This window comes from Leopardus geoffroyi, chromosome E2 (assembly GCF_018350155.1).
Source record: "Leopardus geoffroyi isolate Oge1 chromosome E2, O.geoffroyi_Oge1_pat1.0, whole genome shotgun sequence".
NCBI classification, from domain to species: Eukaryota; Metazoa; Chordata; class Mammalia; order Carnivora; family Felidae; genus Leopardus; species Leopardus geoffroyi.
The window spans coordinates 54,745,319-54,773,214 of record NC_059335.1 but is presented as its reverse complement, the minus strand read 5'-3'; the positions used below and the strand labels follow the sequence as shown (position 1 = coordinate 54,773,214).

Sequence of the window (27,896 nt, the reverse complement as noted above, 5' to 3'; positions counted from 1 at the left end):
TGTTCCCCAGAGGAAACCCAGAGCATTGGTCAGAAGGGAGAATGGATGCAAGGGAGCAAAAACAATGGAGAAACATCACAGCAGATGCTACGGGTGCCCCAGCCCGGTCCCTCTTACTAGGCTGGTGCATGGTCCCCAGCTGCTGTGGAGTGACCGCTGGCCAATAACCGATGGCTGGGGGTGTCTAACGGCCTAGGCCCCTTGCCTCTGACAACCTGTGTGGTGTGGCTGTCACTTCCTGTGGGATCGGGCTGAGGCTGGCTGGACACCTCCTGAAATCATTTCCCTGCCTAGTTCATTCTGTGCCCTACTCTGCTTCCCTCTCCCCTCTGGTTCTCCCAAGGGCCCTCCCGCAGGAAATGACCTGCCCGTGAATCCCCATCTCAGGTTCTCCTTCAAGGGGAACTGACCTCAGACAATCACCTAAGCAAGGCTGGAAATTGGGTCTCTGGGCTGACTTGGGGAAGCAGGTGGTGCCTTTGCCGCAGAGACAGATCTGGAAGGCCTCCCCAGGGTAAGGAGCCACTGCCCTGCGGAGATCCAGCAGCCTGGCTGCAGCCTCGGGGGCTCTGGGTGGTGTTCTCTTTCAGGCGGAGCCTCTCCCACCCGCCTGCAGACTTCAAGGATTTTGGCCCAGGGCTTTAATCCTCCTTCAGAGCAACACGTCCACGCTGCGGCTGAACAGCTCCTTCCTGCAGACCTGGGGCCAGGCCCTCCGAATCAGAGCCACAGGTGCGGAAGGCTCCCCGCAGGCCCCGGCACGGGTTCCGCCTGTCTGCCGAAAGCGAACCAAGGCAAACTCAGAAACCCAGAAATGTGGAACATCAGCGCAGGGTCAAGGGCCACATGCAGAGTCTGGTGTCAGCCCCATCGCCACCACTTTCTAGCTGGCGGCAAGGCATTTAAACTCTCCGTGCCTCCATTTCCCGCCTCCGAACTGGACTGTGCAGGGTGGATGAGACAGATCATTCTGGTGCAGTCTGCGTGTCCTGCCAGGTCGTTCTCACCCTAAACAAGCCAGTGCGGTGGGAAATGTAGATTCTCAAAAAGACAAACAATGGGGGATTACTCTTCCAGATGCGTGCAATTGGTTCGGTTTTTCTCAAAGGGGCCCAGGGACCACCCACACTGGGACAACCAGGGATACTGGTTTAAAACGCACACTCCAAGGCTTGCCCCAAACTTTCTGAGTTAGGTCTAGGCTAAGGAATTCATTTTAACCGATTAAAATTCTCTTCATGCCCAGCTCTTCCAGGCACGTACTCTTTTTGAAGTGTCAGGTGGTGAGGGGTGCTGGTGCTGTGGAGGCCTGGAAAGAGCGTGGCTTTGGGTGGGGTCAGCCCGTTTCTAGATTCTGGCTGTGGCCCTTCCTACTAGCTCCTTGATCTTGAGCAAGTCCTTTCATTTCCCAATATACTTCCTCATCACCACAACTGCAAGGAAGCTGCTAATATCAGCCCTGTTTTACAGATGAAAAACTGACTCTCAAAATGTGAGATCCTGGGGTGCCTGGGTGGCTCGGTCGGTTAAGTGTTCGATTTGGCTCAGGTCACAATCTCACGGTTCTTGAGTTCGAGCCCCACATCAGGCTCTGCGCTGAACAGCTCAGAGCCTGGAACCTGCTTTGGATTCTGTGTCTCCTTCTCTCTCTGCCCCTCCCCCTCTTGTCCTCTCTCTCTCTCTCTCTCTCTCTCTCAAAAATAAATAAACATTAAAGAAAAAAAAAAGAGTCCCACAAAAGTGAGACCCCAGGATACCTGCATTAGGGGGAGTTGTCAGATGTGCAGATTGCTGGGCCCCACCCCAGAACCTCCAGAGAGGTCTGAGGCTGGGGGTCAGGAGAGGAGCCTGGGAACCTGCATGTTTAACAAGCTCCCAGGGTGATCCTGAAGCATGGTGGAGTTCGGGTGACTCACACAGCCCCCCAAACACCCTCTGTCTTCACTCCCCAGCAGTGACCGGGCATGCCTATGGGGAGGACACCTATGTGATCGGCTCTGTGTCTCCCCCCGAGGTGCCCACCTGCACCATCACTCCGGAGGAGGGTACCGTTCTGACAAGCTTCACCATCTTCTGCGACACATCCTCGGCCCTGGGCCCCCTGGAGTACTGCTTCTGTCTGGAGTCAGGTACTGGCCCAGGGCTGTGCTCTCCCCTGAGCTGCTAGGCTCCGTTTCTCCCAGAACAGGGGCCTGTCTCCCTCTGGGAGCTGCAAAAAGTATGTTCCATGTGTGAGAGACGTTTGCAGAATGAAGACCTCCCCCAACTACACCTTAGCCCCACCCCAGGCACACTGACCCAGTCACACACCCAGGGAGAGGCGAAGCTGGCCCCATCGATATCTCCTCAATGGCTATAGAGGCCAAAATGACCTCTGCCCTGGCATAAAAGACATGGAGGGGGTTAAATGGATGAGAATATGCAGAGGTGTGACCACTGAAGGCCTCGACTAGAGAAAGGTGGACACAAGCAATCCTGAAACCCAGAGGAGGGTGGTTTTCATGGGGTGCCAGTTAAGCAGATGTGGAATGCAGGGATGTTCAGATGGCTGTGACTGGGTCTGAACCTGGAGGGAGTCAATTCATGGAAGGCAAGCAGATTCCATGTCGAACCTGCATCCCCCCCAGATGGAGGCCGGCTAGCTGCTCTAATTCCAACTGGTTGTTCCAACTGGTTGCTCACACAGGTGAGCAAAGGGGCAGGGAAGTGAAACCATGTAAAACTCAGCTGTGAGTTATAATTCAGTAACTTCATGATTGTCTGCACATTACAATGATTAGTGATTCCACTGAGGGGGGGAGGTCTCCTTTAAGGATAGGAAAGATATGCATTCATTCATTCATTCATTCATTCATTCATTCAACAATAAATATTTATTACACGTCAGGCTCTTCCAGGTGCTAGATACATAGTAGTAAACTCCACAGGGCAAGTCCCTGACCTCCCTGTGTTACAATTAGTGGTGGAGACCGTTGGTAAATAAAGACATAGGACAGGGGCGCTGTTTAGATACACCAACCTGGGAAGGCCTTTGTACAGGAAGTGACTTTTGAGTGAGCTTTGATGTTTTGAGATAATTTTTAAGATCGCCTCCTGCCCTCTTCTTCTTCCTCCTCCTTTTTGTAACTTGATTTACCTCTTGAATTTCTTTGTAAACCTGTAAAGAGGAATTTTTTTTTGAATTTTTTATGGATTCTAGTAAAATTATTCCAAAGTCATAGAACCATGCAATTACCTACAGAGACTAGGGGATCCGTATAGATGGCTGTCGTCTCTCTGAAAGCACAGAGTCGTTGAGTGCTTGCCACGTCTTTATGAGCTGTGGCTTCTGTGTCCTTGCCATCAGGCTCTACCTTGGTGGGTTTCCTGTCTCCCCAGGGCCTAGAGATGCCGCCCTAACTGTTCAGTTTCCATTTACCAGGTTCTTGTCTACACTGTGGCTCTGAACCTGCCCTCCAGTCAGTTTATCTGCCACTTGGAAAAGTAAACAATGACTTCACGCTGACAGTGGTCATTTTTGTGTCCAATCGGGCAGGGGACAAACAACAGGCCCATGCACTGGTGAAGGTAGGTGGCAGCAGCCTTTGTTTCTTTCCTGAGAAAACTTGTTACCCACCTGAACTTCCCCAAGAGGGTGGCTGGGTTGAAGGGAGCTAAGGGCATGACCATATGAATCACTGATCCATTCATTCCTTCAACTAGTATTTTCAGAGCACCTGCTCTGTGCCAGGCTCTGGGGACACAGATGTGAACATGGTCACTACCTTTGTAGATCTTACATCTCAGTGGCCAGAATAGTGCCCTGGAGTAATGCCCTGGAGGCTTGGGGCAGGAGGACCCAGAGATGAGTCAGACCAGTGCCATCAGAGTCCAAAGGAAGGAGGGCCAAAATCAGCCATCAGGGCTACATGGCAGAGACTGGATTAAATCCGGGTAAATTTCAAGGGTGAGAGGCCAGGAGGAGCAGGAAGGGACTGGGGGAACTATGAGGAAGGCAGTGAGGGGGAAGCAGCGACTTGCCCAAGGCTTGGTTTCAGTGGCCATTGGATGCCTGCTACAAGCGGGCCCGGCTGCCCTCAGCCTCGGGAGAGACCCCAGGCCACGTGCAAAGCCTTCCTGTCTTGCTCTGGCCTGCCTTGTGGAGACTGTGACTTCAGGCTCCGGATTCTGGAACAAGGACTGGTGAGTTCAGGGCTTCCCTGCGCTGAGCGTGTTTCCTGTTTCCCGGTCAGGTGGGACTTGGAGACACCCACGTTGAGAATGTGGCATTCCAGGCTGCAGTGGTGGAGAACATCACCACCGCTCTGCGAGGCGAACGGGACCCCGAGCGGCTCTTCCAGCTGGCCAGGGCCGTGGCATCGGTGCTGGACCAGGAGTGCCAGGGGCGGGGCTGCAGGCGGCTGCTGAACGTGGACGTCAGACAGAAGGTGCTCAAGATGGGCCCCTTTTACACTGTCCACTGGGGCCCCGGAGTTTGGGGTGGGGAGTGGAATTTATGGAGCTGTGGAGAAGACTTCGGCATCTCCTGAGCTGTTGATGTCACCTCCCTCTTCTGGTCCTTTCACTAAGTGACCTGAAGTGATGGAAACCTGCTTTCCTTGCTCTTCCTGGAGTCAAAGCCTTCTAGGGAAGGAAGGAATTTAAGAGTCTTGCTCCAATCCCTCCTGTCAAAGGCGACAAAACCGAGGCCAGAGGAGAAAAGTGGCCTGGCCCCAGTCATATGGTTAATGGGTTGGGGTCAGACGTTAGACGTCATCCCACTTCTGTCACTTCCCATCTATATTGTCACAGGCTGGTGAATGAACTTCTCTAAGCCTCAGGTTCGCCACTGGAAAATGGGGATGAGAAATAGGGTTTAGCTGATAAGGTTAGGTCAAACCATTTGAAATTACCAACATTCAACCATTTTTAACCCACAAAATGGCCATTTTGTGTGTTTCAACCTGACACGATAAACAACTATTGTAGAACATACGATTACCTCTACTCCTGGTGCCTGCTATATGAGTGCAGGCACGTGTGGGTGCAGGTACACACAGGTGCACGTGCACGCACATGCACACACACGCACAGTAGCACATACACCTGCTGGGCATGAAGAAGAAAAGACTTTTCTGGTTCCCTGAAGGGTTTGCAAGAAAAGTACTTAGCATGGTGCAGGACACGTGGTAAGGACTTAATACAAAGAAGTGGTGGTTGTCATAGTGATTACTTATAGATAAATGACGTTTATTGAGCACCTACTAGGTGCTACCGGCCCCAAGAGCTTCATGGATATGTAATCCTCGTTAAAACCCTACAAGGTAAATGGTGAGATCCCCATCCACGTTACAGAAGAGGAAACAGAGTAAGAGAATTTGAACAGCTTGCCCAGGCCCACATTTCTAAGTAGGTGGTGAAGACGGGGTTCCAACGCAGACTGGCTCTTCCCCAGTCTACCTCCCGCCCCCCCAAGCCTCTCACCCCTTCCCTGAGTTCACATTAGTACCTCCATACACCCCCACAACTCACCACCTGGTTCTCAATCCTGGTTGCTTTCACTCGGAACATTACCCATGGCAGACTTGCATTTGGATGTCCTGTGGTCCCCTGAGCACAGACTAGGCAGCCCGACCCAGGGTCTCCTCGTGAAAAAGTGGGGTCCCGGCAGCAGGCAGGTGTGAAACTCTCATGGGGTAACTGAGGAGAATTTAAGAAGGGCTCTGTTGATAACAGTTGGGGCTCGGCCTGAAGTGAACAGAATCCAGAGGGAGCCGCTGCACGTGGAGGGGCTCCCTGGGACAAGCAGTGGCTTCTGAAGAAGGAGGCCGTTGACCAGCCACAGTGGACTGGCAGGGAGGCACCGGGAGTATAGCTTCTAGCTCTCTCTCCTCCAGCCCTCTCATCTCCTGCTGCATGAGGCCACTGACAGAGAGTCAGGAGCCAGGGGCATCTCCATGGAAGCTGCCTCCAGGACAGTGACCAAGGAAGGAGGGAAGATCCACAGAGGCAAACATGACTTAACCTTCCAGAACATCTGACAAGAGTCCCCTCATATACTGGCCTTTTCTTTCCTCCATCCAAGCCATAGCCTGGAGGCATCCTGACTTAATAGCAGACAGGCTCAAACTCTGCAGCTGCCATGAAGGGCCGTCAGACAGGTAGGCTGAGTGAGCTGTGAGAAGCAGGCCACAGAGGACTCTACACTCAGATCCGGGCTGTGCCAAATGGTTGCCGCTCGCTTATCTAGGAACTCACAGCTAAATTAAATGGATTAAAATGGGGCGCCTGGGTGGCTCAGTCACTTGAGCATCTGATTCTTGATTTTGTCTCAGGTCATGATCCCAGGGGTTGTGGGAACTCTGTACTGAGCAGGAAGCCTGCTTAAGATTCTCTCTCTCTCTCTCTCTCTCTCTCTCTCTCTCTCTCTCTCTCTCTCCCTTCCTCTGCCCCTCTCCCCTGCTCATGCTCTCTCTAAAATAAAATAAAAAAAAGAAAGAAAGAAAAAGAAAAGAGAAAAACTTAGATGAATTAAAATGAAACAAAGTTTAAAATTCAGTTCTCCAGCTGCACTGGTCATGTTTCAAGGGCTCAGTAGTTGCATTTGGTGAGTGGATGGTGCAGAGACAGGACCTTCCATCAATGCAGAAAGTTCTATGGGGCAAGTGCTGAAATTATATTCTTAGTTCTTGTGTGTAGCTATCAAGGCCGGCCCCTGGCCCCTGTAAGGGCTCTGTGGCTTAGGAGACACAGTCCCCAGAAGCCTCTCCACTCCTCCCTCCAACTTCAAAGCCAGCACCTCAACATCTTCAGACCCTTCATTCCCTCCTCCCTCCCTCCCCAAATTTCCCCTCCTCACTTCCTTTTCCTTCCTCCCCCACCCTATTCTCCACCTCTGCCTCCACGCACACATCTCCTTCCCTCTGACCCTCCTACCTCCCTCTTACAAAGACCCCTGTGATGGCAGTGGCCCCACCTGGTTAATCCAAATATGCTCCCATCTCAGAACCTCTCACTTAATTAAAACTCCAAAGCGATTTTGCCAAAGTCCCTTTTGCCATGTGACGTGACATACTGACAGGTTTCAGAGATTAGGATGTGGACATCTTTGGGAGGCCATTCTTCTGCCCACCACACAACCTATGAAGCAAACAGAGGTCTGCGGGCTTTGGAAAACCCCAGATGAGCCTGGTCACTTGCTGTGACCCCAAATCTTTCTGAGACAGAAATGACATTTCTTCGTCCTCCCTCTGCATCAGGTCAGAGAGCACATGCTAGGGTCACTGTCTGCGGTCACCGCCACCCTGGGAGACATGCGGAAGGTGCAAGGGCTGGCCCAGGTCCTGAGAGAGGTGACCCACCGCAGTGAGGAGCTCACACCCATGGCCCAGGTGAGTGAGGCCCCTGCTGACCCGGGCCAAGCCATGGGACACACACCTCTGCAGTGGGTAACTGACGACCCTCCTCAGGTCGACGGTCCCTCAGTCACGGAGCCACCCAAGCTCCCACCATTTGCTTTCCAAGGGTCCTGCGTGGGTGGTGCCCAGAAAGAGAAGACGTCCTCCCGCAGCCCCTGTGTCTCATTCTGGTGTCCCAGCCGGGGTGCTCACACACCCCACTCCCCGACCTGCCAGTGGCACCCCAAGGGAGCAGCTGACTCTAATCACTGAGGGACACTCAAGTGTGTGCCCGGGTCCTGCTGCTAACCCACCCATGTTCCCCGTAAATACACCACTGACGTCCAGCTGCCAGCTCCTGCCCTTCTTTCTTCTTCGACCCCCGCCCCACCAGCCCACTCTGCCTGCCCACACCTTCAATCCTTGCCTCAGGGTCTGCCTCTTGGAGAACTCAAATGAAATCACCATGCTTCCAGTGAAATGGTAGCCAAGGGTTCAAAATGGAGCCCTAAGCAGGGAGGGGAGAGCTACCCTGGCTGTGCTTCACCTACTGTCAGGAGGTGGAGTCCCTCACATTCTCCAGCCTGGAGCCAGCAAGGCTGACCTTTATTTCTGAGGCCACGATGCTTTTAACATCACACTTGCCATTTACACACCCATTTGCTCATCCATCCGTTCCATACGCACGCATTGATTCGGTACCTGTGTACATCCGCCCCTCCCTCCTTCCATTCGCTTATCCAGGCACTAATTTACTCATTCATTCAACAAATGCTTCCCGAGTGCCTAGTATATACCAGGTACTGTGCACATACCAGGCACTGAGAATTCAGCAAGTCACACAGACATAGCTTCTACCCTTGCGGCATTTTCAGACTACTGGGGCAGCAAGAATTTACACAAAAACACACAGAACCACAAAACCGGAATAAGTGTCTTGTCCATTCATCTATCCATCTACCACCCACACATCCATCCAGCCACCACCCATCTATCCATCCATCCATCCTTCCATCCATCCCCCCAGGTAGGGAATGTTTACTGCTATGAGCTAGGCATGTGCAAGGCACTCTGGAAAGACTCAGAGATGGACTAGGGTACTCTCCTGAAGGAACTTAGCACATTGTGGGAAGGAGAAGCTGACCTCAAGTGAGTGATACAGGCAGCCTGTGCAATGGGCCCAGATTTTCCCTAGTTTATCTCCCCGCCCTGCTCCCCTCTATTGCAGCCCTTGTCCTTGGAATGGTGCAGGGGCTGGTCTGGCTCAGGAGGGGCTCACGTTGCTTTCCCTTCCCCTTTGGGTGAGCCCAGCGGGAGGCCACCTGGGTTCTGCAGGATGCCAGTGAAGCTCTGCTGGCAGCGAGCTCTAAGGCCCCTCCTGAGGACCAGAGGCGCCAGGCGGCCACCAAGGACCTGTTTCAGGCCGTGGGCAGTGTGCTGGCAGCTTCCCTGAGGGATGGACCGGAAAACCCTACCGGGGCCAACGGCAGCCAGGTAGGTGTTTCAGCCGAGATGCAGGCCTCCCGGCTACCACATGCCCCGCTCACACCAGCCTTTCTAGATGGGTCTTTCTCTTCATCTTGCAGATGAGGAAACTGAGACACAGAGGTTAAAGTCCTCTTTAGGGAACTGGAAGAAAAGTTCCAGAGACCAGAGCTTCTGGGAGTCAGTGTGGTATACTAGGCAGAGCACAGGCTTTGGAGCGAGGCAGCCTGAGTTCACGTGCTGCCTCTGTCACTTTCAAACCTTGAGACTTGGGCTGGGTGCATGATGACTCTTGGCCTCATTCCTCATCTGTAAACCAAGGCAACCCGCCACCTCCCAGATAAGCCACCAACTGGTGAGATCACATGTCCACCCTCCCAGTTCTCAAAACACAGAACGCTGTTAGAACAGAGGCAGGCTCTGGAGTGAGAACGGACGTGGCACTGTCTCATGCGGCCCCAGCGCCCTGACGGGCCACCAGGGGAAGGGCCTCCCAGGATGGCCTGACGATGGAGCTGAAGGCCCATCACCTTCACCAGGTGGGGCTGTGTCACGTCTACTCAGGAGCACACACACACACACACACACACACACACATTTATGTTCCAATACTTATACTCACACATACCCTCAAACACACATTCGTACGCAGACACACAATCACACATATACTCACAAATACATACACACTTAAGTCTTTATATTCACGTCACCCTTAAATACATACATTCGCATCCACTCAGTCATATCCTCTCTCTCACACACACACATGCACGCACATGCGTGCACACACACACTTAAACGCACAGTGTAATCTGTGCCCCAATAGGAACTCTTTGCAAACGTCCAGCCCTTCCCGGGTCCTTGACCTCAGTGAGGCCACATCCTCATCTGGGGGTTTGGGTGGGGTGAGCAGCAGTCCAAGCCCAGGTGACCCTGTAAAATGGCTCTGCCTATGGCTTTCCATTTCCCCACAAATAAGACGTGGGCTGTGGGTGGACGGCAGGGTCGGACAGAGCAGCACAGAGAGGCACAGAGCGTGACAGCCTAGCGCACGGACTCAGGAGCCAGATGCCTCGCCACCTCACCGTTGAGTCCTGGCACTTGCCTTTTTCCACATGTGACCTCCACAAGTCACTCATCCTTTACGTGCCTTTGTTTCCCTGTCTGCCAAACGGGTAAGTGAGAGCACCTGCCTCACAGAGTTGTCGTGAGGATGAAAAGGGTTCACATAAGTGCTGGAATCCGTGCAAGTGTTACTCTTCATTCCCTACAGAGCCTGGCGCTCAATGAACGGCAGTGTTGTCCCTTGCTCACTCCTCTGCGCGCCCCCCACCCCCTGCCCAGTCCCTGCTGAAGGCCCCACACTAGCCTGGTGACAGTGAGCAAAGGTGGCATATGGACACGGGTCACAGCAGCATCCCCTGCTTCCTCTTCCAGATGGCCACCGTGCCCCAGCTGCTCGATGTTGTGGAGCGAGTGCAGGCTGCCCTCCTGCTGGGGACACTGCCTGGGGGCCTCCCGGCCACTCTGGCTGCCCCTTCCATCTCTGTGTACACGAACAGGTAACCAGCAGCACTGGCATCCCCAAGACAGCCTGTCCCCTGACCTGGCTCATTCCATAGCCACAGCCCGAGACTCTGTGACAGGCAGAGCCCAGGCAGCCAGCCTTGGAAGTGGGAGGGCTTTTCACCAAGAGAAGGTCCCCACGTTGGGTGCTTGTGCAGCGTAGGAGGGCAACGGCTGAGTCCACACCCCATCTTGGAGCCACCCACAAGTCCTGAGAGTTGGGTCATGTTGGAGCCATGCAGGCAGGGAGGCTGAATGAAGGGGGCCTGCCCACCTTTAAACACATCCGGGGTGTGCCTGGCCAAGCCCGATGCTCCCCAGAGCTGTGGGCTGGATTCAAGAGCACTTGCCTTGGGAGTTCGTGGACCTGAGGATGCCCTCCACCCTGCATTCCTCCCCCTGACAAGCAAGGGCTGGACCACACTGCAGGCCCTGCTGGGACACCTGCAGTGAGCACCCTTCTCCGATTCTCCATGCCAGGGTTACCCTCCTGGGTCCCAGGGGCAATTTCCTGAAGCAGCACTCTGACCAGAGCTAGGGTCTGAAACCAGGTCCCCAGTCTAATCAGACAGGACAATGGCAAGGGCCAGAGAAGATGGGGCTGGGGACCCATGATATCAGAGATCAAGTAGGTAGGGGAGCTAGGCCTAGAGAAATGCTCACGTCAAAGCTCACTTATTCATTCAGCAAAGGATGTGTGGACCCCCACTGTGTGCCAGGCACTCTTGTTGGCACGGGGCGGGGGGGGGGGTGTGGCCTTAAACAAAGCTGGCTAAAGCCCTGTCCTCACAGTGCGTGGTGGGGGGGGAGGGGGGTTGTCGGCTACCTTCCATGCTGTTCCATTGACACGAGCGTACAGAACTGCCTTTGGGGACTGAAGCAGAGCCGCCTGCTCTAATGGCGATACTGGGGTTCCCTGCAGAGCAAGAACTCTTCCTCTGACACTGACTTTCCTCTCTGTCTCCTGGGACCTCTGCTTTCGCCTTGTGGCCAGAATACAGCCCTGGAACTGGCGGGGCTCCTGTGTGCACACCGCTGCCACTCACTCTGCGACCTTCACCCTGCCCGCGGCCTCCTCCCTTGGCTCCATGGAGGCCAGCCAGGAGCCTGTGGACATCAGGGTAACAACAGTAATGCCCTCCTCGGGAGCAGCCCTTTACAGCTTCTATGGCACTTGCACTCGCATGCGTGTTTGCTCAGTTATGTTGATGACGGCCCTTCCAATTACACATATTACTATGCCCATTTTACAGATGAGGCTCAGTGACCTGCCCGAGGCCACAAGCAAAACGGCAGGGCTGGGATGCAGACTCCCAAATCCATCCTTCTTCCACTGCATGGTGGAACTTCCCCGGCAGCCTCGGTTCAATTAGTTCCTGGAAGTAAAGTTCTTTGGACTTCGTTCCGTAACTAGGAAACGGCAAGCCCAGGGCTCTTTTCACTCCCAAGTTAGGGCACATCTCTCTGTTCCTTCAGCCCCAACAAAGACAGACAAATATCTTTCTCTTGGGGACTCGCTGGCTTTGCCAAGAAAAAAGGCTCAGATGGTTTTACAGTCCAGCAGCTGCACAACTCTAGCGGGTCTGAGCAGGTCCTCAGCCTTGAAAGGCAGACACACACCCAGAAAGCCAGACACAGCTAGCTAACAACAGGGTCCCCCATTCACCCCATAGAGCAAGGGCCACTTGTCCATCCCATCTTGGGAAACCCTGTCATTCACACAGGGACGCAGTCACCTTCCAGCCTTCAGGGGCCTTGGCCAGCACTCTGTGTTCTTGGTTTCAGATGATGAGTTTCCCAACGAGCCCTTTCCCAGCCCGAAGTCACTTTGATGTCAGTGGAACTGTTGGTGGCCTCTGTCTGACCAGCCCCAGTGGACATCTCATACCCGTGAAGAATCTGTCAGAGAACATCGAGGTAGAACTTGGGGGTGCTTTCAGAAGTCAGGTGTCACTTCTGTTTTCTTCTTCAACTTGGTTGGGACCAACAGTTGATTAAAGAGGAGAATCATTAAGAACGGTCCATACCCTGTCTTACACGTTGTATTTTAACTTAAAACTATAAATGTATATCATTGTCAATCTTGGGGTGTACAATTGAAACATTTCTTTCAAACTGTTGATTGGAATTTTAATCATTTTCATTACATTAACCACCATTACATTGCAGGCTCTGAAATGTCCAATTTTCTCTAAAATGAAGCAAAAACATCAGGGCGCCTGGGTGGCTCAGTTGGTTAAGCATCTGACTTTGGCTCAGATCATGATCTCAGGGTTTGTGAGTTCGAGCCCTACATCAGGATCTCTGCTGTCAGCCCAGAGCCTGCTTTGGATCTTCTGTCCACCCCCCCCAAACCCACCCCTCTCGCTCGCTCAAAAATAAATAAAAACATTAAAATGAAGCAAAAATATAAGCACACCACAGTGCAATACAAGATCAGATCCTCTTGAGGATCTCTTGAGATTTTAGTGAGTTTTTTCCTAATCTAGTTTTCTCATCAATGACTAATTCAATACCAATGTTTAGCAATTCATCTTTCCTGTATCTCCTCAAAGCATTCAGCTTGTTTTTATGCAAATAATTCTTTTCACACTAGTACTCTGTCACTTTATGTCACTCTGTGGAATATCTCATTAAAATTGACCTTTACAGGGGCGCCTGGGTGGCTCAGTCAGTTAAGCATCTGACTTCGGCTCAGGTCATGATCTCACACTCCATGAGTTCAAGCCCCGCGTCAGACTCTGTGCTGACAGCTCAGAGCCTGGAGCCTGCTTCAGATTCTGTGTCTCTCTCTCTCTCTCTCTGACCCTCCCTCGTTCATGCTCTGTCTTTCTCTGTCTCAAAAAGAAATAAACATTAGAAAAAAAATTTTTTTTCAATTGACCTTTACAAACACATGTGGACATAAGCAGCTTTGGGATAAACACATGTGCCCACTGGTGAGCTCACACCTTGACTGGCAGGAGAGAGCTGTCATAGGCTGGGTTCTCTGGAAGCAGGTGCTGAGAAAGAGCTTGGGGTGCTAGATGTTTGCTGAGACCCACACCTGCAAAGAGGGAGGAAGGACAGCAGGACCGGGCAGAAGGAGGAGTCAGATCGCAACCCAGACCTCACAAAGCCCCGGTCAACTCAAGGGGGTGTGCCGTAACAGGTACCAGCCATTAGAATGATAATAATCAGGCTTATTATTTTTTGTATGTTTTGATGTTTTGATATCTTAAAAATCTTGCTGGTGAGGAAGAAGTCTACACCTTTCATATGTAGACGAACCAACCCCAAGTCCATACCCCCAACAAGCCCCTTTATCTGACTCACACACCAAGTCAACATTTCCCCTGTCCTAAACCATCCCGAGGCCAGGTACCAGGCCACCAGATGAGACCATTCCTATAGTCCCAACCCTGCTGAAATCATCCAAATGGGCCTATCTGAAAATGGCTTACTCTGTCCTGCCGTGCCTTTCCCATGGAGATCCCAATAACGGCCCTGACCTGAGCTTTCCCCTGTGCCTGCCCCTGCCTCCTGACCCCTGTGGCCCTGCATGGCATGGTAGTCCCCTTCTCTTAGGAAATGTAAGTCACAGATTCTTTCAATGGCACTGGCCCCTCCATATCAGCAGTCGCCTCCATAAATTAAAATCCCTCATGTACAAATGAGACATATGTCCCACAGCAGGCTGCTAAGTCTTGGCCTCATACCCCTTCTTCGCCCCCTGGATGCAGGTGGCCCCAGGGAGGGTGTGCCTCAGACGAGGTGGAGTTCTGCAGCTGGGACAGACCCTGAAGGAGCTGACAGCTGGAGCCTGTCTGTGAGTGGGGAGCAGGCCCTTCCTGGAAGGGGGTACATGGTGGACCATGCCCATGTCTAACACAGAAGACCACCAGAAATAAGAGTGCACAGTGGGCATCAATGAGTCTGTTTTCAGAAGGGAACACAGAGCATCAGTTAATGGAGAATGGTTATGAGAACTTCTAACATATTAGTAATAGAATAATGATAGCTGCTAATTTTTTAGTATTACTCTGTATCTGGCACTTGGCTAAGTATTTTGTATGTAATATCATTAAAAATTTTTTAATGTTTATTTGTTTTTGAAAGAGAGACAGAGAGAGAGCGCACGCGCGCACAAGTGGGGGAGGGGCAGAAAGTGAGGGAGACACAGAATCCAAAGCAGGCTCCAGGCTCTGAGCTGTTAGCACACAGCCCAATGCAGGGCTCAAACTCACCAACTGCAAGATCATGATGTGAGTTGAAGTCAGACACTGAACCGACTGAGCCACCCAGGTGCGCCCCACCCCCCCACCCCCCCCCCCCCCCCGCTTTAAAAAAAAATGTTTTTAAATATGTGATATCATTTTTTAAAAGATTTTTTTGTACTAAATGTTTTTTTATTTATTTATTTGGGGGTGGGGGAGGGGCAAAGAGAGAGATGGGGAGAGAGAATCTCAGGCAGGCTCCATGCTTCCAACACAGAGCCCAACGTGGGGCTTGAACCCACAAACCATGAGATCGTGACCTGAGCCAAAACCCAGAGTTGGATGCTTAACGGGCCACCCAGGCACCCCCAAAATATTTTATTTTTAAGTAATATCTACACCCAACGTGTGGCCTGAACTCACAACCCTGAGATCAAGAGTCACGAGCTCCACCGACTGAGCCAGCCAGGCGCCCCATGTATGCAATACTATTTTTAATACCCTGAATGAGTCTACGTGGTCTACTGATGACAAGGAAGCAGAGGCTCCGAGTGGCCTGTTAACTGGCTGGAGGTCCCACAGCTGATATAGGACAGAGCCAAGATCCAAACAGAGGTCTCTCTGCCTCTCTGGCCTATGCTCCTAACTTAGACACTTCACTTGCTTCACACCATCGTCAGCATGACCATAGTTCACACAGCACACTTGAGCGAATGAGAAAAAGTCTGTCCTCTTTCTGTACGGATGCAGCCCAGTCCTTGGTATGCAGTTTGATGAGTGTGGTGGGTGAATAACAGCCCCCCAGGATGTCCATATTCTCATCCCTGAGCCTGTGGATTTTCCACCTTACATGGCCAAGGGGACTTTGCAGGTATGATTAAGTTAAGGATCTTGAGATAGAGAGATGACCCTGGATGATGTGGGTGGACCCAGTGTCATGCCAGCTCCTTACAAGAGGCAGAGACAGGGAGAGTTAACTACAGAAGACAAAAGGCTGATCCGATGACAGAAGCAAGAGGTTGGGGTGATGTAAGGAGGGGCCCTGAGCCAAGGGACACGGCACCCTCAGAAGCTGGAAAAGGCAAGGTTCTCTCCTAGAGCCTCCAGACGGCATCAGCCAGCCAACCTTAGCCCCGTGGAACTGATTCTGGACTCCTGGCCTCCAGAACTGTAAGACGGCAGATCTGTGGTATCATAAGCACCAAGATAAGCAGCCCCAGGAAGCTGATAAGATGAGCACAGCAGAGTGGATCTTGGTTCCCCGGGCACTCACCCTGCCCTGCTCTGCACCGCAGCCCTGATGCTTACTGGCACTCCCATCCCGGCACACCCCTGATGTAACTGTTTCTGATGACAGATCCTGCTGCCCCGGCTTTCAAAAGGACACAGTGAGCCAACTGTGTTAAACTTGACCAGTCCTGAAGCTTTGTGGGTGAACCTGACTACAGATGGCGCAGCTTTGGGGATCCAGCTGCACTGGAGGCCTGATATCCCACTCATGCTCAGCCTGGGCTACGGCTACCACCCCAATGAGACCAGCTATGACGCCAAAGTTCACCTTCCGCCAACGGCTCCTGCAGGTAATCCATCAACTGGGCCAGCTTCTTGGGCAGTGGGGAGAGGGTAACCAACTTAAAACTTGAGAATCAGAAGCCATGGGGAAAAAAAACTTTTTTTGTTACATTAAACGCCTATTTTTTGGTGTTATTACTACTACTACTACTACTACTACTACTGTTATCATCAGTATTATTATCTGGCAACATTAAGTGAGCACCTACTAAACACCCTGAACTGATATGCACTTATAGAACTAACTTCACTGCAATCCTCATTACAACCCTTGGGATGGGCACTATGGACATTTCCTCTTGCCAGATAAGAACAGAGAGGTTAACTGGTACAAAGTCACACAGCCAAGAAGGGACAGAGTCAGAATTTGAGCCCTCATCTACCTTACTTGGCAGTCGTGCTGACTTGGGAGTGCCTCCTATTCTCTGCTCCAGATCTCAAGGGAAGAGGGCTTTCTTAGGATATCAGGGAGACCATCAAGGTCAGCTCCCCTGCCCAGTCACCTTGGTCTTTCTCTCCCATGACATTAGCCCCAGTCTCCACAAGGCTTCGGGCTGACCTGGAGCCCTCTCTCTTGCAGATGGACTGTCCACGTGGATTCTGAACCCAGAAGACCTGCATTTTGGAGAAGGCATCTACTATCTGACTGTGGTCCCCGAGTCTGACCTGGAGCTAACCCCCACCAGGGACCTCACAGTTGGCATCACCACCTTCCTGTCCCACTGTGTGTTCTGGGATGAGGTCCAGGGGACTTGGGACAACTCTGGGTGCCAGGTAAGGAGAGGACACAAAGAAGAAGACACAGCAAGCTTGGTTGGGTGTGTCCAACTCATTTGGGGTCCCCTTTCAGTGCCTCTCGTGGCTGTTCTGCACCCCTCTACAGTGTCTTTGCATATGCTGTTCCCTAGGCCTGGAATGCCCCTCCTCCCCCAGTATGGTTAACTAGACCCTGCCTCCAGTATCACTTCCTTGAGAAAACTGTTCTTAACCCCCGGGCCAGTCGGATTTTCTGCTGTAAGCTCTCCCAGTACATACATCCATTCCTCCATAGCACTAAACACAGCACTAAGCCATTTCATATCTACTCAGGAGGTCACTGGGATGATGTCTGTTCCCTCAGTGCACCAGGAGCCCCATTAGTCAGGAACAGTGTGCTATGCTCACCATTGAGAACAAATGACCATTGAATGAATGGACATTCATCGCCAAGGAACTGAACTCAGAGTCCTTTATTCCACGCCAGGTGCTGTGTTCCATGCTTTACTTGTATTACCTCATCAGACCTCCACAATAACCCTCTAAGAGAGTAGGAATTCCCATTCTAAGGTAGTAAAACAAAGGCTCAGGAAAGTCAACAAATTTACCCCCAGATCCCTTGCCTAGTAGGTGGGAGAGCTGGAACTCAGACCCAAGCCCATCTGTCTCCAGCGCAGGAGCCTTCTGTGAGATGCAGCACTGCTTGCCCAGCCCCCCACCCAGTCTCGCCAAGCCCCTGGATGGCACACGGCTCTATTAATGGCAATCAAATCCCTGTCTCAAGTCAGCTCAGCTCTGCCCATGACAGTGTCCAGACATTAGCTCTGAGGTCATCAGAGGCCATCTTTCATGCATCAGTGTTCCTCTTCCGCCTTCCATGCCTTTGATCTGCTGTTCTCTCCCTGGGCCAAAGGCCCTTTATATCTACCCTGCATGGAAAACTCCTGTGCTATTCACCCTTCCATCTCCCACTCCAAAGTCACCTTCTTGGAAGCATCCAGACATCGGGACTCTCCCTTTCTGGACTTCCACAGCATTTCATACTCTCCCCCAAACAGCAACCTCCACATCTAGCTGAAATTTATCACATACCTGTCTCCATCTAATAGACCATACCTTCTTGTCATTTATTTAACAAATATTTGCCGTGCGCGAGGCAGTGGGGATATAATGGTTAGAAAAACCAGTGAGCTCTCGGTCCAGCAGAGGACACAGCCAAGAAGCAAATGCCACACATAATCAAATGACAATGGTCACAAGTAGTGTAAGAAGCCAGGCCCCAGCAGAGCCACAGAAGGGGACTCAGACCCAAGCTCCTTCCGGCTTTGTTTCTGCTATAACTTCAGCTCCCTTGTCAACTCCTGCCCTGGCTTCTGGCCACCACACAGAGGGAGTTCCCCAAAGTGCCAGGAAGAAACGGGTGCATCGCGACGTCCAAGAGACAACATGTTCCCCGTGCCCGCAATAGAGCCCTTTGTACCTCGTGAACAAGGCCCTGGGTGTGTTGTGACCTTCCCAGAGTCCTCACTCCCGGCAGCTGTTTGATGCCCACGCTGCTGGCCTGGAGTGCCCGGCAGGCTGTCCTCAGAGGCCCGAGGCTCAGAAAGAGGGATGGTGTAGCCGATGGGGGCGTGGGCTCTGCTGTTGGACAGACTTGGGTCCAATCCCACTTCATCAGGACTGGGCAGGTGACTTTGGGCAGGTTGCTGCACCTCTCTCAGCTTTCCCATCTGAAAATGGGGATACAAGCTGGTTACCACTTACAGTTGGGGTGGGGCCTGGACAGGAATAGGGGGATCAAGTAGTTAGTGCGGGGTCTGGCACAAGTGAGTGTTCCACAGAGTCAAATGGTTGCTGTGTTGAACAATCTGAACACGGAGAAGACAAAACTATATATAAAATGGAAATCAAGGGGACAATGAACATGGGACTTGGGTGGCGGTTGGGTTGGGGGAGCATGAGGACAGCCCAGGGGAGGACTACTTATCTAACTGTAAGTTATTGGAAAGTTCCTAGCTTTCGAGTAGGGTAGGGGGTTCTCAGGACTTACTATGTTATTGAAAATATACACCTACTAATACATGCGTACATGAATGCGGGACATACAAAAGTCAGATGTGGGAGTGTGTCGTGGACGAAAAGTTATATGAATCCAATATATACGCGATGCTCATTATATAGAAGTAGGTACAGATAGCTATAGATAAAGATCCCTGGGGAGCCATAAATAAGTAAATGGGTGGAAAGACAGCACCAAATTCTCTAAATGGCTAAAGAAAGCTCCAAGTCTGTAGACCGCAGACCTTCTCAAGGGGTAAAAGCAGAATTATTCCAAGGGGGCTGAGAATCTGTATTCCTGCTTAAATATTTTCTCAAAGGTCACTAAAGGTGCAACTACTTTAGCAAGGGTATGCGCAGATTGATTCCCGGAGTTCAAGAGACTCTCAAGAGCCTAGGAGGACAAAGATGTAGGCATAAAAAGCCTGGTCCCTGGGCACCCAGCACTGAGATGGTCTTGTCACTGGCACCTGCTTGGTTTCTTCTCTGAAACCATCTCCACTCCTTCCGAGTGCCCCAGGCGTTCCCATAAGGCCCACGGCTGCATGACAAGCGCTGACCAGGATTGGGAAACAGTGAGAAAAACAATGAAGCAAACACGGAACTAAGGGCCATGTGAAATCTGTCAATAAACACTTGGTGTCAGGCCCATGTGACCCCTCTGCTGGGTGGCTTGTTAAGGAAAAGAGACAAGAGTTACCTGCTGTGGCAGTTTGGGCTGCAGCAGGTATTTCCTCCTGCGCTGAGCTGAGCTTTCTGCATGAGGAGAACTTTCTGCATGCCAGGGTTTCCTGCTCCCCACCCCTCCCACCTCACCACCTCCTGGTAGACCCTGAAGTGAAAAGTGGCACTGAGTTGTGGGGTTGAACATAATCTCTGCCCACCAAATGGCTCGGGGGGGTAACTGAAAGTTGACAGAAGGATTTAGGAGAGGACTTAAGTGCAAGGTGTGAATTAAGAACACAGATGGGGGCCCCCAGCCCTGGTCCATTCCTGTCTCCACCTCCACCCCTGGCCCCAATGTTATGGTCCTGTACCACAGGGGACCATGTACCCAAGCTCCATCCACACACCTTGCCCCCCAAAGCCACATCCTGCCACCCTCATGCCCAAGGGTGGGCACACCGGTGGCCAGTCCACCAGAGAAGAGTGATCCTGAGGAACAGGGCTGTGCAGGCCCTAGAAGCAAGGGATTCCAGGTCCAGGTCCCCAAACCATAGTCTAGAAGGGGGAATCCCAGGGCCAGGACTAGGGTAAAACAAGTGAGACATCTACGGTGCAAAATTTAAGGAGGGCTTCATCCTCAGGGTCACCTAGAGCCTTTCCCCAGACACGATGAGTGCTATGTGCTGTGGTGGGCACGTCCCTGGGGCCCCCTGACTCCCTGTCTTGTGCAGACAGGTGCTGCCTGAGGATAGCTAGAGCAGCGCGCACTCAAAGCATGAGCCCAGGCGAGGGGCCCCTGGTGCCTAAACCTAAGAGGGTGAAATTTAGGGAGCGCATTCCTGGTGCTAAGACACCAGTTCAGGATTTAAACATTTGCCCTTCCCTTTTCTTTACATGATTCCCCAGTATCAGTTTTTTGTTTTTTTTGTGTTTGTTTTTTATCTTCAGTGTGAGATGACTGACCACCCTAGTGTGTCCCAGGACTTGGGACTTTCATTTTTAGAAATAGATAAGTCCCTGGAAACCTGAGATGAGCTGATTACCCTGGGTGGCCTCTCAGCACCGAGCCTATTGCCTGGCATAGATTTTGCGCTCAATACGTATCTGTCCAACGAGTGAGCATCGGGCGGAGAATGTAATGGAATCATGTGCACCAAAGTTGTGACAATGGCTGCTAATGGAAGGTGGGGGATAGAGGGAACTTCGCCTTCACCCGTAATAGTTCTTTAAAAGGGCAAAGATGACTCATGAGATACACAGGTGCCCACTGAGAATGGCAGGTACAAAGATACTTGTTATAGATAATATTGTTGACATTTAAAGATTTTTAGCTGACTAAAAAATCTCAAGAGAATCCTAGAGCTGGTCTCCCCAGGCCTCCTCAGGGAACTTTCCACCTCCCTTGGGCTTCAGTGAGCCAGAGACGTGCTGGCATTCCTACCAGGGCCTCTTTGGGGTTGCAGGTGGGGCCACGGACCACCCCCTCCCAGACACACTGCCTCTGCAACCACCTCACCTTCTTTGGAAGCACGTTCCTGGTGATGCCCAATGCGATCGACGTCCGCCAGACCACCGAGCTCTTTGCCACCTTTGAAGATAACCCCGTGGTTGTGACTACCGTGGGCTGCCTCTGCGTGGCCTACGTGCTGGTGGTGATCTGGGCAAGGAGGAAGGACGCTCAGGATCAGGCCAAGGTGAGGTTGCATGGTCTGCAGGAATGGGAGGAAGGAGCAGGGGGTGTTCCCTTGCAGGAACTTCAGGGGATGGGGCTCAGGTGGGGAGCCAAAGGGCCAGCAGCAAAGCCAGGTCATCCCAGGCAAGCCAGCTTCTCAGCCTCATTATCTATAAAATGTCCACTCTCATCAAATTGCATTTATTGAGGATTTACTAAATGCCAGTGATTATCCCATTTAATGCTCACTTCACCTCTAAGAAGAAGATTGAGAGCCCCCAAGACCAACCTCAAGTTCAGCGATTTGCTGGGAAGACTCTCAGAATTCAGAAAAGCTGTGATACTCATGACTATGGTTTATTGCAATGAAGGATGCAGATGAAAATCAGAAAAGGGAAGAGTTCAGGAGAGATCTGGCAAGAGCTTCCGACTACTCCCCCAGGAGAGCTGTATGGACAGACGGCAGTCTCTAGCAATGGCGTGTGACAGTTCATACGAAGCTCACCTGAGCCCTGGGGTCCAGGGTTTAATGGGAGGTCAGCCACAGACATATGGAGTGCCCAGTGAGTAACTGAGGTCAGTCACTCAGTCTCCAACAAATCACCTATCATCACCACCACCACCCAGAGGTCAGACTGATACAGCATGGCCCAAAGCCCTCATCATAAATCAGACTGTTAGCAGAGACTACTTGGTGTGGACCAAGGTATTCAAAGACACTCATCACTTGGGGCGCCTGGGTGGCTCAGTTGGTTAAGCGACCGACTGTGGCTCAGGTCATGATCTCACAGCTCGTGAGTTCGAGCCCCGCGTCAGGCTCTGTGCTGACAGCTCAGAGCCTGGAGCCTGCTTTGGATTCTGTGTCTCCCCCTCTCTCTACCCCTCCCCTGCTCATGCTCGGTGTCTCTCCATCTCTCAATAATAAGTAAACGTTAAAAAAAAAAAAAAAAAAGACACTCATCATGCAGGAGATTCCAAGCACTCTGGGGTTATCTTTCAAGAGCTGGCCAAGATGCAGGTTTTCTTTGAAATGTGCAGGGTATGGACAACCCGGGCCTTCTGAGTCCACCCTTAACCGGACGGTGCCTCTATCACCTTACAGAGGAAAAGACCAAAGATCAGGGAGGGCAACTAACTGGTCCAAAGTCACCTCCAAGAAGCCAGAATTCAGACCCAGATCTGCCTGACCATAAAACAGGTCTGAGGATAGAAACGACAAAAACACATTGCCAACAACAAAGTTCTGATTACTTTTCTAATATGTGCACCGTATCTGACATTTAAGGAGCCTTCGGTAAAATTCTGAGTGTCTGAGTGAGCACATAAATGCTTGCAAGGATGCACTGTCACAAAGTTCTGAAATATTCTCCATTTCCCGCCCTCCCCACACACAGCAACACCTCTCAGGAGGTGTGAAGGTGGCACAAAGCTTAATAAGCTCATAGTTACAGCATTTATACTGCTGTCTTCGATTCACACGAGGGATTCAACATTAATACTTTAAGCGCCTCCCCTGTCGCTTGGTTCCCAAGAAAGAGACCCTGCAGCGGAGCTGAGTGTGCAGGGTGTTTCACAAGGAGTGCCTGCGCTCAGCCCTGGAAAGGGAGGGAAGGAGGCAGGACGAGCAGAAAGAGAAGCAGCACTGTCCACAACAGCCCAAGTACGGAAAGAGCCCAAGTGTCCACCAAAGGATGAATGGACAAAGAAGATGCGGTGTGTAAGGACAATGGAGTATCACTCGGCAATGAAAAAGAAGGAAATCTTGCCATTTGCAACTACGTGGATGGAACTGGAGGGTATGATGCTAAGCGAAATGAGTCAGAGAAAGACAAATACCATAGGACTTCACTCATGAGGACTTGAAGACACAGAACAGATGAACACAAGAGAAGGGAAGCAAAAATAACATAAAAACAGGGAGGGGGACAAAACAGAAGAGACTCTTAAGTATGGAGAACAAACAGAGGGTTGCTGGAGGGGTTGTGGGAGGGGGGATGGGCTAAATGGGGAAGGGGCACTAAGGAATCTACTCCTGAAATCATTGTTGCACTATATGCTAACTAATTTGGATGTAAATTAAAACAATAAAAGTAAAAAGGAAGGAAGGAAGGAAGGAAGGAAGGAAGGAAGGAAGGAAGGAAGGAAGAGAGAGAGAAAGAAAGGGAAGCTGGGCTGGGAGCTCCAGAGATGCCCTGGGTTGGGTCGAGATGCCCAGGTCTTGAGCATGCCCAGATACCACATCAATCTGCCTTCACACATCAGCCTCCCCAGGAGGGCATATGACCTCAGGAGAGGTAGCTGTCACATCCCAGACAACTGGAGCAGACAACTGTCCACTGCTGAGAGATCTGGACGGCTCACCACAGAGCCCACTGCAACCTCTAGTCCAGCTTTGTTTTGTTTTGCTGCTAAACCACCTTAGCCTTCCTTCCTTTTAAATTTCCTTAGAGTCCCAATCTGGTTACCAATGTTAGAAATTCTAGATAAACAGAGTTTGTTATCATTCACCAGATCAAACACTGAACGTTCTCACCTTAATACCAAGTTCATTTCCAGTTTGACTACTTTGAGTCATATTTAATATGAAATGCATTTTGTACTATTTTATTTTAAAAGTTTTTTATTTTACTTGTTCTCACCCAATGGAATGAATAAATAACATACATAATTTTGCTCTCTTCCCTTGTCATGAATGCCCAGCTCACTCTTGGCTGCTGTGTAGTGCATGAACCCACTGAACAGGGCCCTCCTAATGCCATCCTTCTGTCCAGGTGAAGGTCACAGTGCTGGAGGACAACGATCCCTTTGCCCAGTACCACTACCTGGTGACAGTCTACACTGGACACCGGAGAGGGGCAGCCACGTCCTCGAAGGTACCTGTCCATCCAAGACTCCCCACCCCCCCCCCCGCCCCGGTTGATCAGTGTGTCCCTCCCAGCAAAGCCCTTGCTGGCCCACTGTTGAGTCACGTTAGCATAGTGACTACGGTATTGTAGGATTTTTTTTTTCCTCTTCTCATTTTTTTTTACAGGAAAGAATCTTTTTGGCAAACAAAACATCACCCCAAGCCCCAATATTTAAAAAGATAAAGTAGGAACTTGTTAAGGGAGAGATGGGGCCTAGCACAATGACACTGGTCATCTCCCTTATCCCTATCAAAGAATAACTCAGACAGTTAGTAACCTGCATGCAAATTTGCTCACATAAGAAGAGTCAGCAAACTGTTATCAATGGGTAGAGCAAAAACAAAATTCTTCAGAGAGAAGGGAGAAAGGAAAGAAAGGAAAGAACAATGCCTCCCATTTGAAAACAAGGAGTCTTAGATTTTTGGGGGTAAACTGATTAGCTGGCATCTAGCTAAAAGGTCAGGTTGAGCCATCTGTCCTGGAGCAGGCTGACGAGAGGTAGTAAAGAAATTATTTCACTTACTTATCAATTCTCTGAGGTTCGTGAACATTTGGCTGTGGAGCATAAAGCAGGTTGTCCCTGCAATGCTTCAGCATCCTGAGTTAAGTCTGGCCTGTGCGATGTTCCTCATCTCGATACACTATCTTGACAGCAGCCTCCAAGGTTCCTTTACTCAAACTGAGGGCTCAATGGAACACACTTTGAGAACACTGGCACTGTGTCTACTATCTCAGAGGAAGCTCCATTGTTTTTTCAAAAATGATATCGAGCTTCATTACAGTGGGGCATTTGTCTGTTACTTTTTAAATCTTATTTTCATTTATGTATGCATCTGTTTTATTTTTATTTATTGCTATGTCTTAGGTCCTCAACCAGGTGGCTAACATAGAGTAAGAGCTTGGTAACTGTTCACTGAATAAACATAGGAATTAATTTCATCCATCAAATGAAACATTCATCTTATTTCTGTTTGACACTAAAGAGACCACCTTACAGGAAAGATGTGAAAACCTACGATCCACAGGCCATTTCTCTTTCTGGAGAGTTGGGCCACATGTCCGTTTGATATTGTCTTAGTTTGGATGGTTAGTAGAGGCCAGGGATGCTGTTAAACATCCTACAATGCACAGGAAAGCCCCCAGAGCAAGGAATCATCCGGCCCAGGATGTCTATAGTGGATGAACCCTGCTGTGGAAGCATAAGTAGTTGCCTTGAGAGGGGGACCCTAGGACACCCCAGTAGGGGACTGGGAAGCTGAGAGGGAAGAGAAAGAACTGATAAGGGGTGCATTATCAAATCCGTTACCTCTCTGGGCAGCTGGAGCCTAAACCCACTATGGAACTTGGCAAAATGGTAAGCAACATGGGCCTCAAAGTCACCCCACTGATGGCTGGGGGAACTGGGTCACTTACCCACGAATCCCATCAGTCACTGGCGGAGAACAGCATGTATCGCCATTAATTCTCCGGCACTTCCAGTCTCTGTCCTAACAGCCCAAGAAACCCCAGGAAAGACACAGCTGCTGGCAGTTGGACGTGGGTGCAGGGACGCTGCAGTGGTGAGGCTGAGAGACGTGGGCAGAACACAGATGGCAGTATGGTGGCTGTTTCTGCTCAGGAAATCAGCCATCAGTATCACCTGGACAGCTGCAGAAAAACAGATTCCTGGGCCCTGGCCCCAGGATTTTCAGTTGAGCGGTCTGGAGGGGGGGCCTAGGAATATGCATTTTCAAGACAATGGGCACTCATGCATTCACATCTCAGGACCAGGTACTCTGGGAGACACTGGGAATATAACTGTTAGGGGGAGAAATCAGTCCCTACCCTAAAGCCCTTACAAATAAGTACATGGGAAGTTTTAAAAAGTTACCAGGAAGCGTTTTATAACTCACACTGAATACGTAAATGCAGATAGTGTGACCCCAAATCTTCATACACCTGAAAAATAATTCAGTAGGCCCAAGATGGGAGAAGAGAGAATGAAGGGGCCGTGCTATGTTGGTTTTCACTGGTTTTTGGACACTTCCAAGGAAACACGGCCAGCAGGGCCTGGTTACCAGGGGGAGTTGGCCTCTCCTAGTCTCTGGATTTCAGGTGACTGTCACCCTATATGGCCTGGATGGAGAGAGTGAACCCCACCACCTGACAGATCCTGACATCCCAGTTTTTGAGCGAGGAGGAGTAGATGTCTTCTTACTCTCCACCCTGTTCCCCCTGGGGGAGCTGAGGAGTCTGCGGCTGTGGCATGACAACTCAGGGGACCGTCCATCCTGGTAAGTCACGGGGGGGAGCACACCACGAGAACCCCCTAAGTGCCAGCCCAGGGCTGTGCACGTGCCACCTGGCTGATCCACACAAGCCTCCGCAAACACATAGAATGGATCCCTACTTCACCAATAAGGACAGTGAGGGCGGGAGAGGCCCACCCATCCATGAGCCACACAGATGGGATCAGTAGCTACAAGGACTGGAAGCTGCAACCCTGGCGTCCAGTGTTAGCTCCACCCTTGGCACACTGAAGCATCAACCTGTCATTGAGCCCCCAGCTCCCCATCTGTAAAATGGGGATAGGTACCCGCTGTGAAGACAAACCTTGCCCAATAAGAGGGGACTAAGGAGACACTGGGCTGATTCTTTAGTGGAAGAGGCAGAAACAGCCGCCCCTGCTAAGCACTAGACTAAGCCTTCCTGTTTCTGTGCCTTTTTTCACTGGCTCCTCAACAATGACCAAGTACTCTCATTCAGGGACAAGTACCCTCATCCTTGTTTTGCAGGTGGGAAAATCCAAGCCCAGGGAAGGTAAGTGACTTGCCCAAGGTCACACAGCTGGCAAGCTCAGAGCCAAGAATCTGCCCCTTCTGTGTGAGGCCAAAACTAGTCACCTAGATGAGTCATTTCCAGCCTGGACCCCCCATCAGAGGCTTGCAACTTTAGAAAAACACAGCACTTACATTGCTGTCTTTAATTTACCTAAGGGATTACACATTACTACTTCAAGGGCTGTACATTGGACTCGGAGATAGAGTTGAATACGCAGGGTGCCTGGGACCAGCCCCTGGGCAGGGAGAGAAGGAAGCAGGAGAAGCAGAGGGGGCAGAGCTCTGATGCAGCACAACAGCGCGGCTGACCCCCACGGGGAGCTCTGGAGTGTTCCGAGTCGGGCTGAGATGCCCAGGTCTTGACCACACCCAGGCACTGCACCCATCAGTCACTGGATGTTGGCCTCCCCCGGAGGCTGTGTGACCTCAGCAGAGGAGGCTCCTGCATGCCTGACAGGGCTGTCCTCCTGGAAGTGAGAAGACGCGTGTCCAGAGCCTCCGAGCATCGTCCGCATTACACAGTAAATGCGCAGCAGAGAGTGGCTATTGATACTATCACTATTCTTACTGGCCATAAGGCAACAGGGGAAATGGCTGCTCCGGCATCTCCCATCCCAGCAGAGGCGAGATGATCTCATTCCTTACGCGGGCCTCAAAGACCTAAATCAGGTTAGATGATTGATACCCACGAAGTCCTGAGTCCAAAATAGACGGCTCGTTCTCTGGGTGGAAGCCGGCAGGAAGACGAGGTTTTGTGCGCCCGAGTCTGCACCTCCCTGAATGCACACAATTTAGACAACGTGGCTTTCCTCACTTGCATC

At 51.2% G+C, this 27,896-nt stretch overlaps 1 protein-coding gene across 1 annotated transcript in view; it reads left to right on the top strand.

Annotated features, from left to right (window-relative positions):
• The window catches only part of PKD1L2 (polycystin 1 like 2), a 96,211-nt gene that overhangs the window by 34,839 nt on the left and 33,476 nt on the right, over positions 1–27,896 (top strand). The window contains exons 13-26 of the mRNA XM_045440122.1: positions 591–732; positions 1,953–2,129; positions 3,422–3,567; positions 4,233–4,427; positions 7,239–7,370; positions 8,688–8,870; positions 10,302–10,426; positions 11,425–11,551; positions 12,216–12,347; positions 15,984–16,206; positions 16,779–16,972; positions 21,142–21,372; positions 24,122–24,223; positions 26,351–26,529. Coding sequence (XP_045296078.1) covers positions 591–732; positions 1,953–2,129; positions 3,422–3,567; positions 4,233–4,427; positions 7,239–7,370; positions 8,688–8,870; positions 10,302–10,426; positions 11,425–11,551; positions 12,216–12,347; positions 15,984–16,206; positions 16,779–16,972; positions 21,142–21,372; positions 24,122–24,223; positions 26,351–26,529 — 2,288 coding nt within the window. The remainder of the gene's footprint in view (positions 1–590; positions 733–1,952; positions 2,130–3,421; positions 3,568–4,232; positions 4,428–7,238; positions 7,371–8,687; positions 8,871–10,301; positions 10,427–11,424; positions 11,552–12,215; positions 12,348–15,983; positions 16,207–16,778; positions 16,973–21,141; positions 21,373–24,121; positions 24,224–26,350; positions 26,530–27,896) is intronic.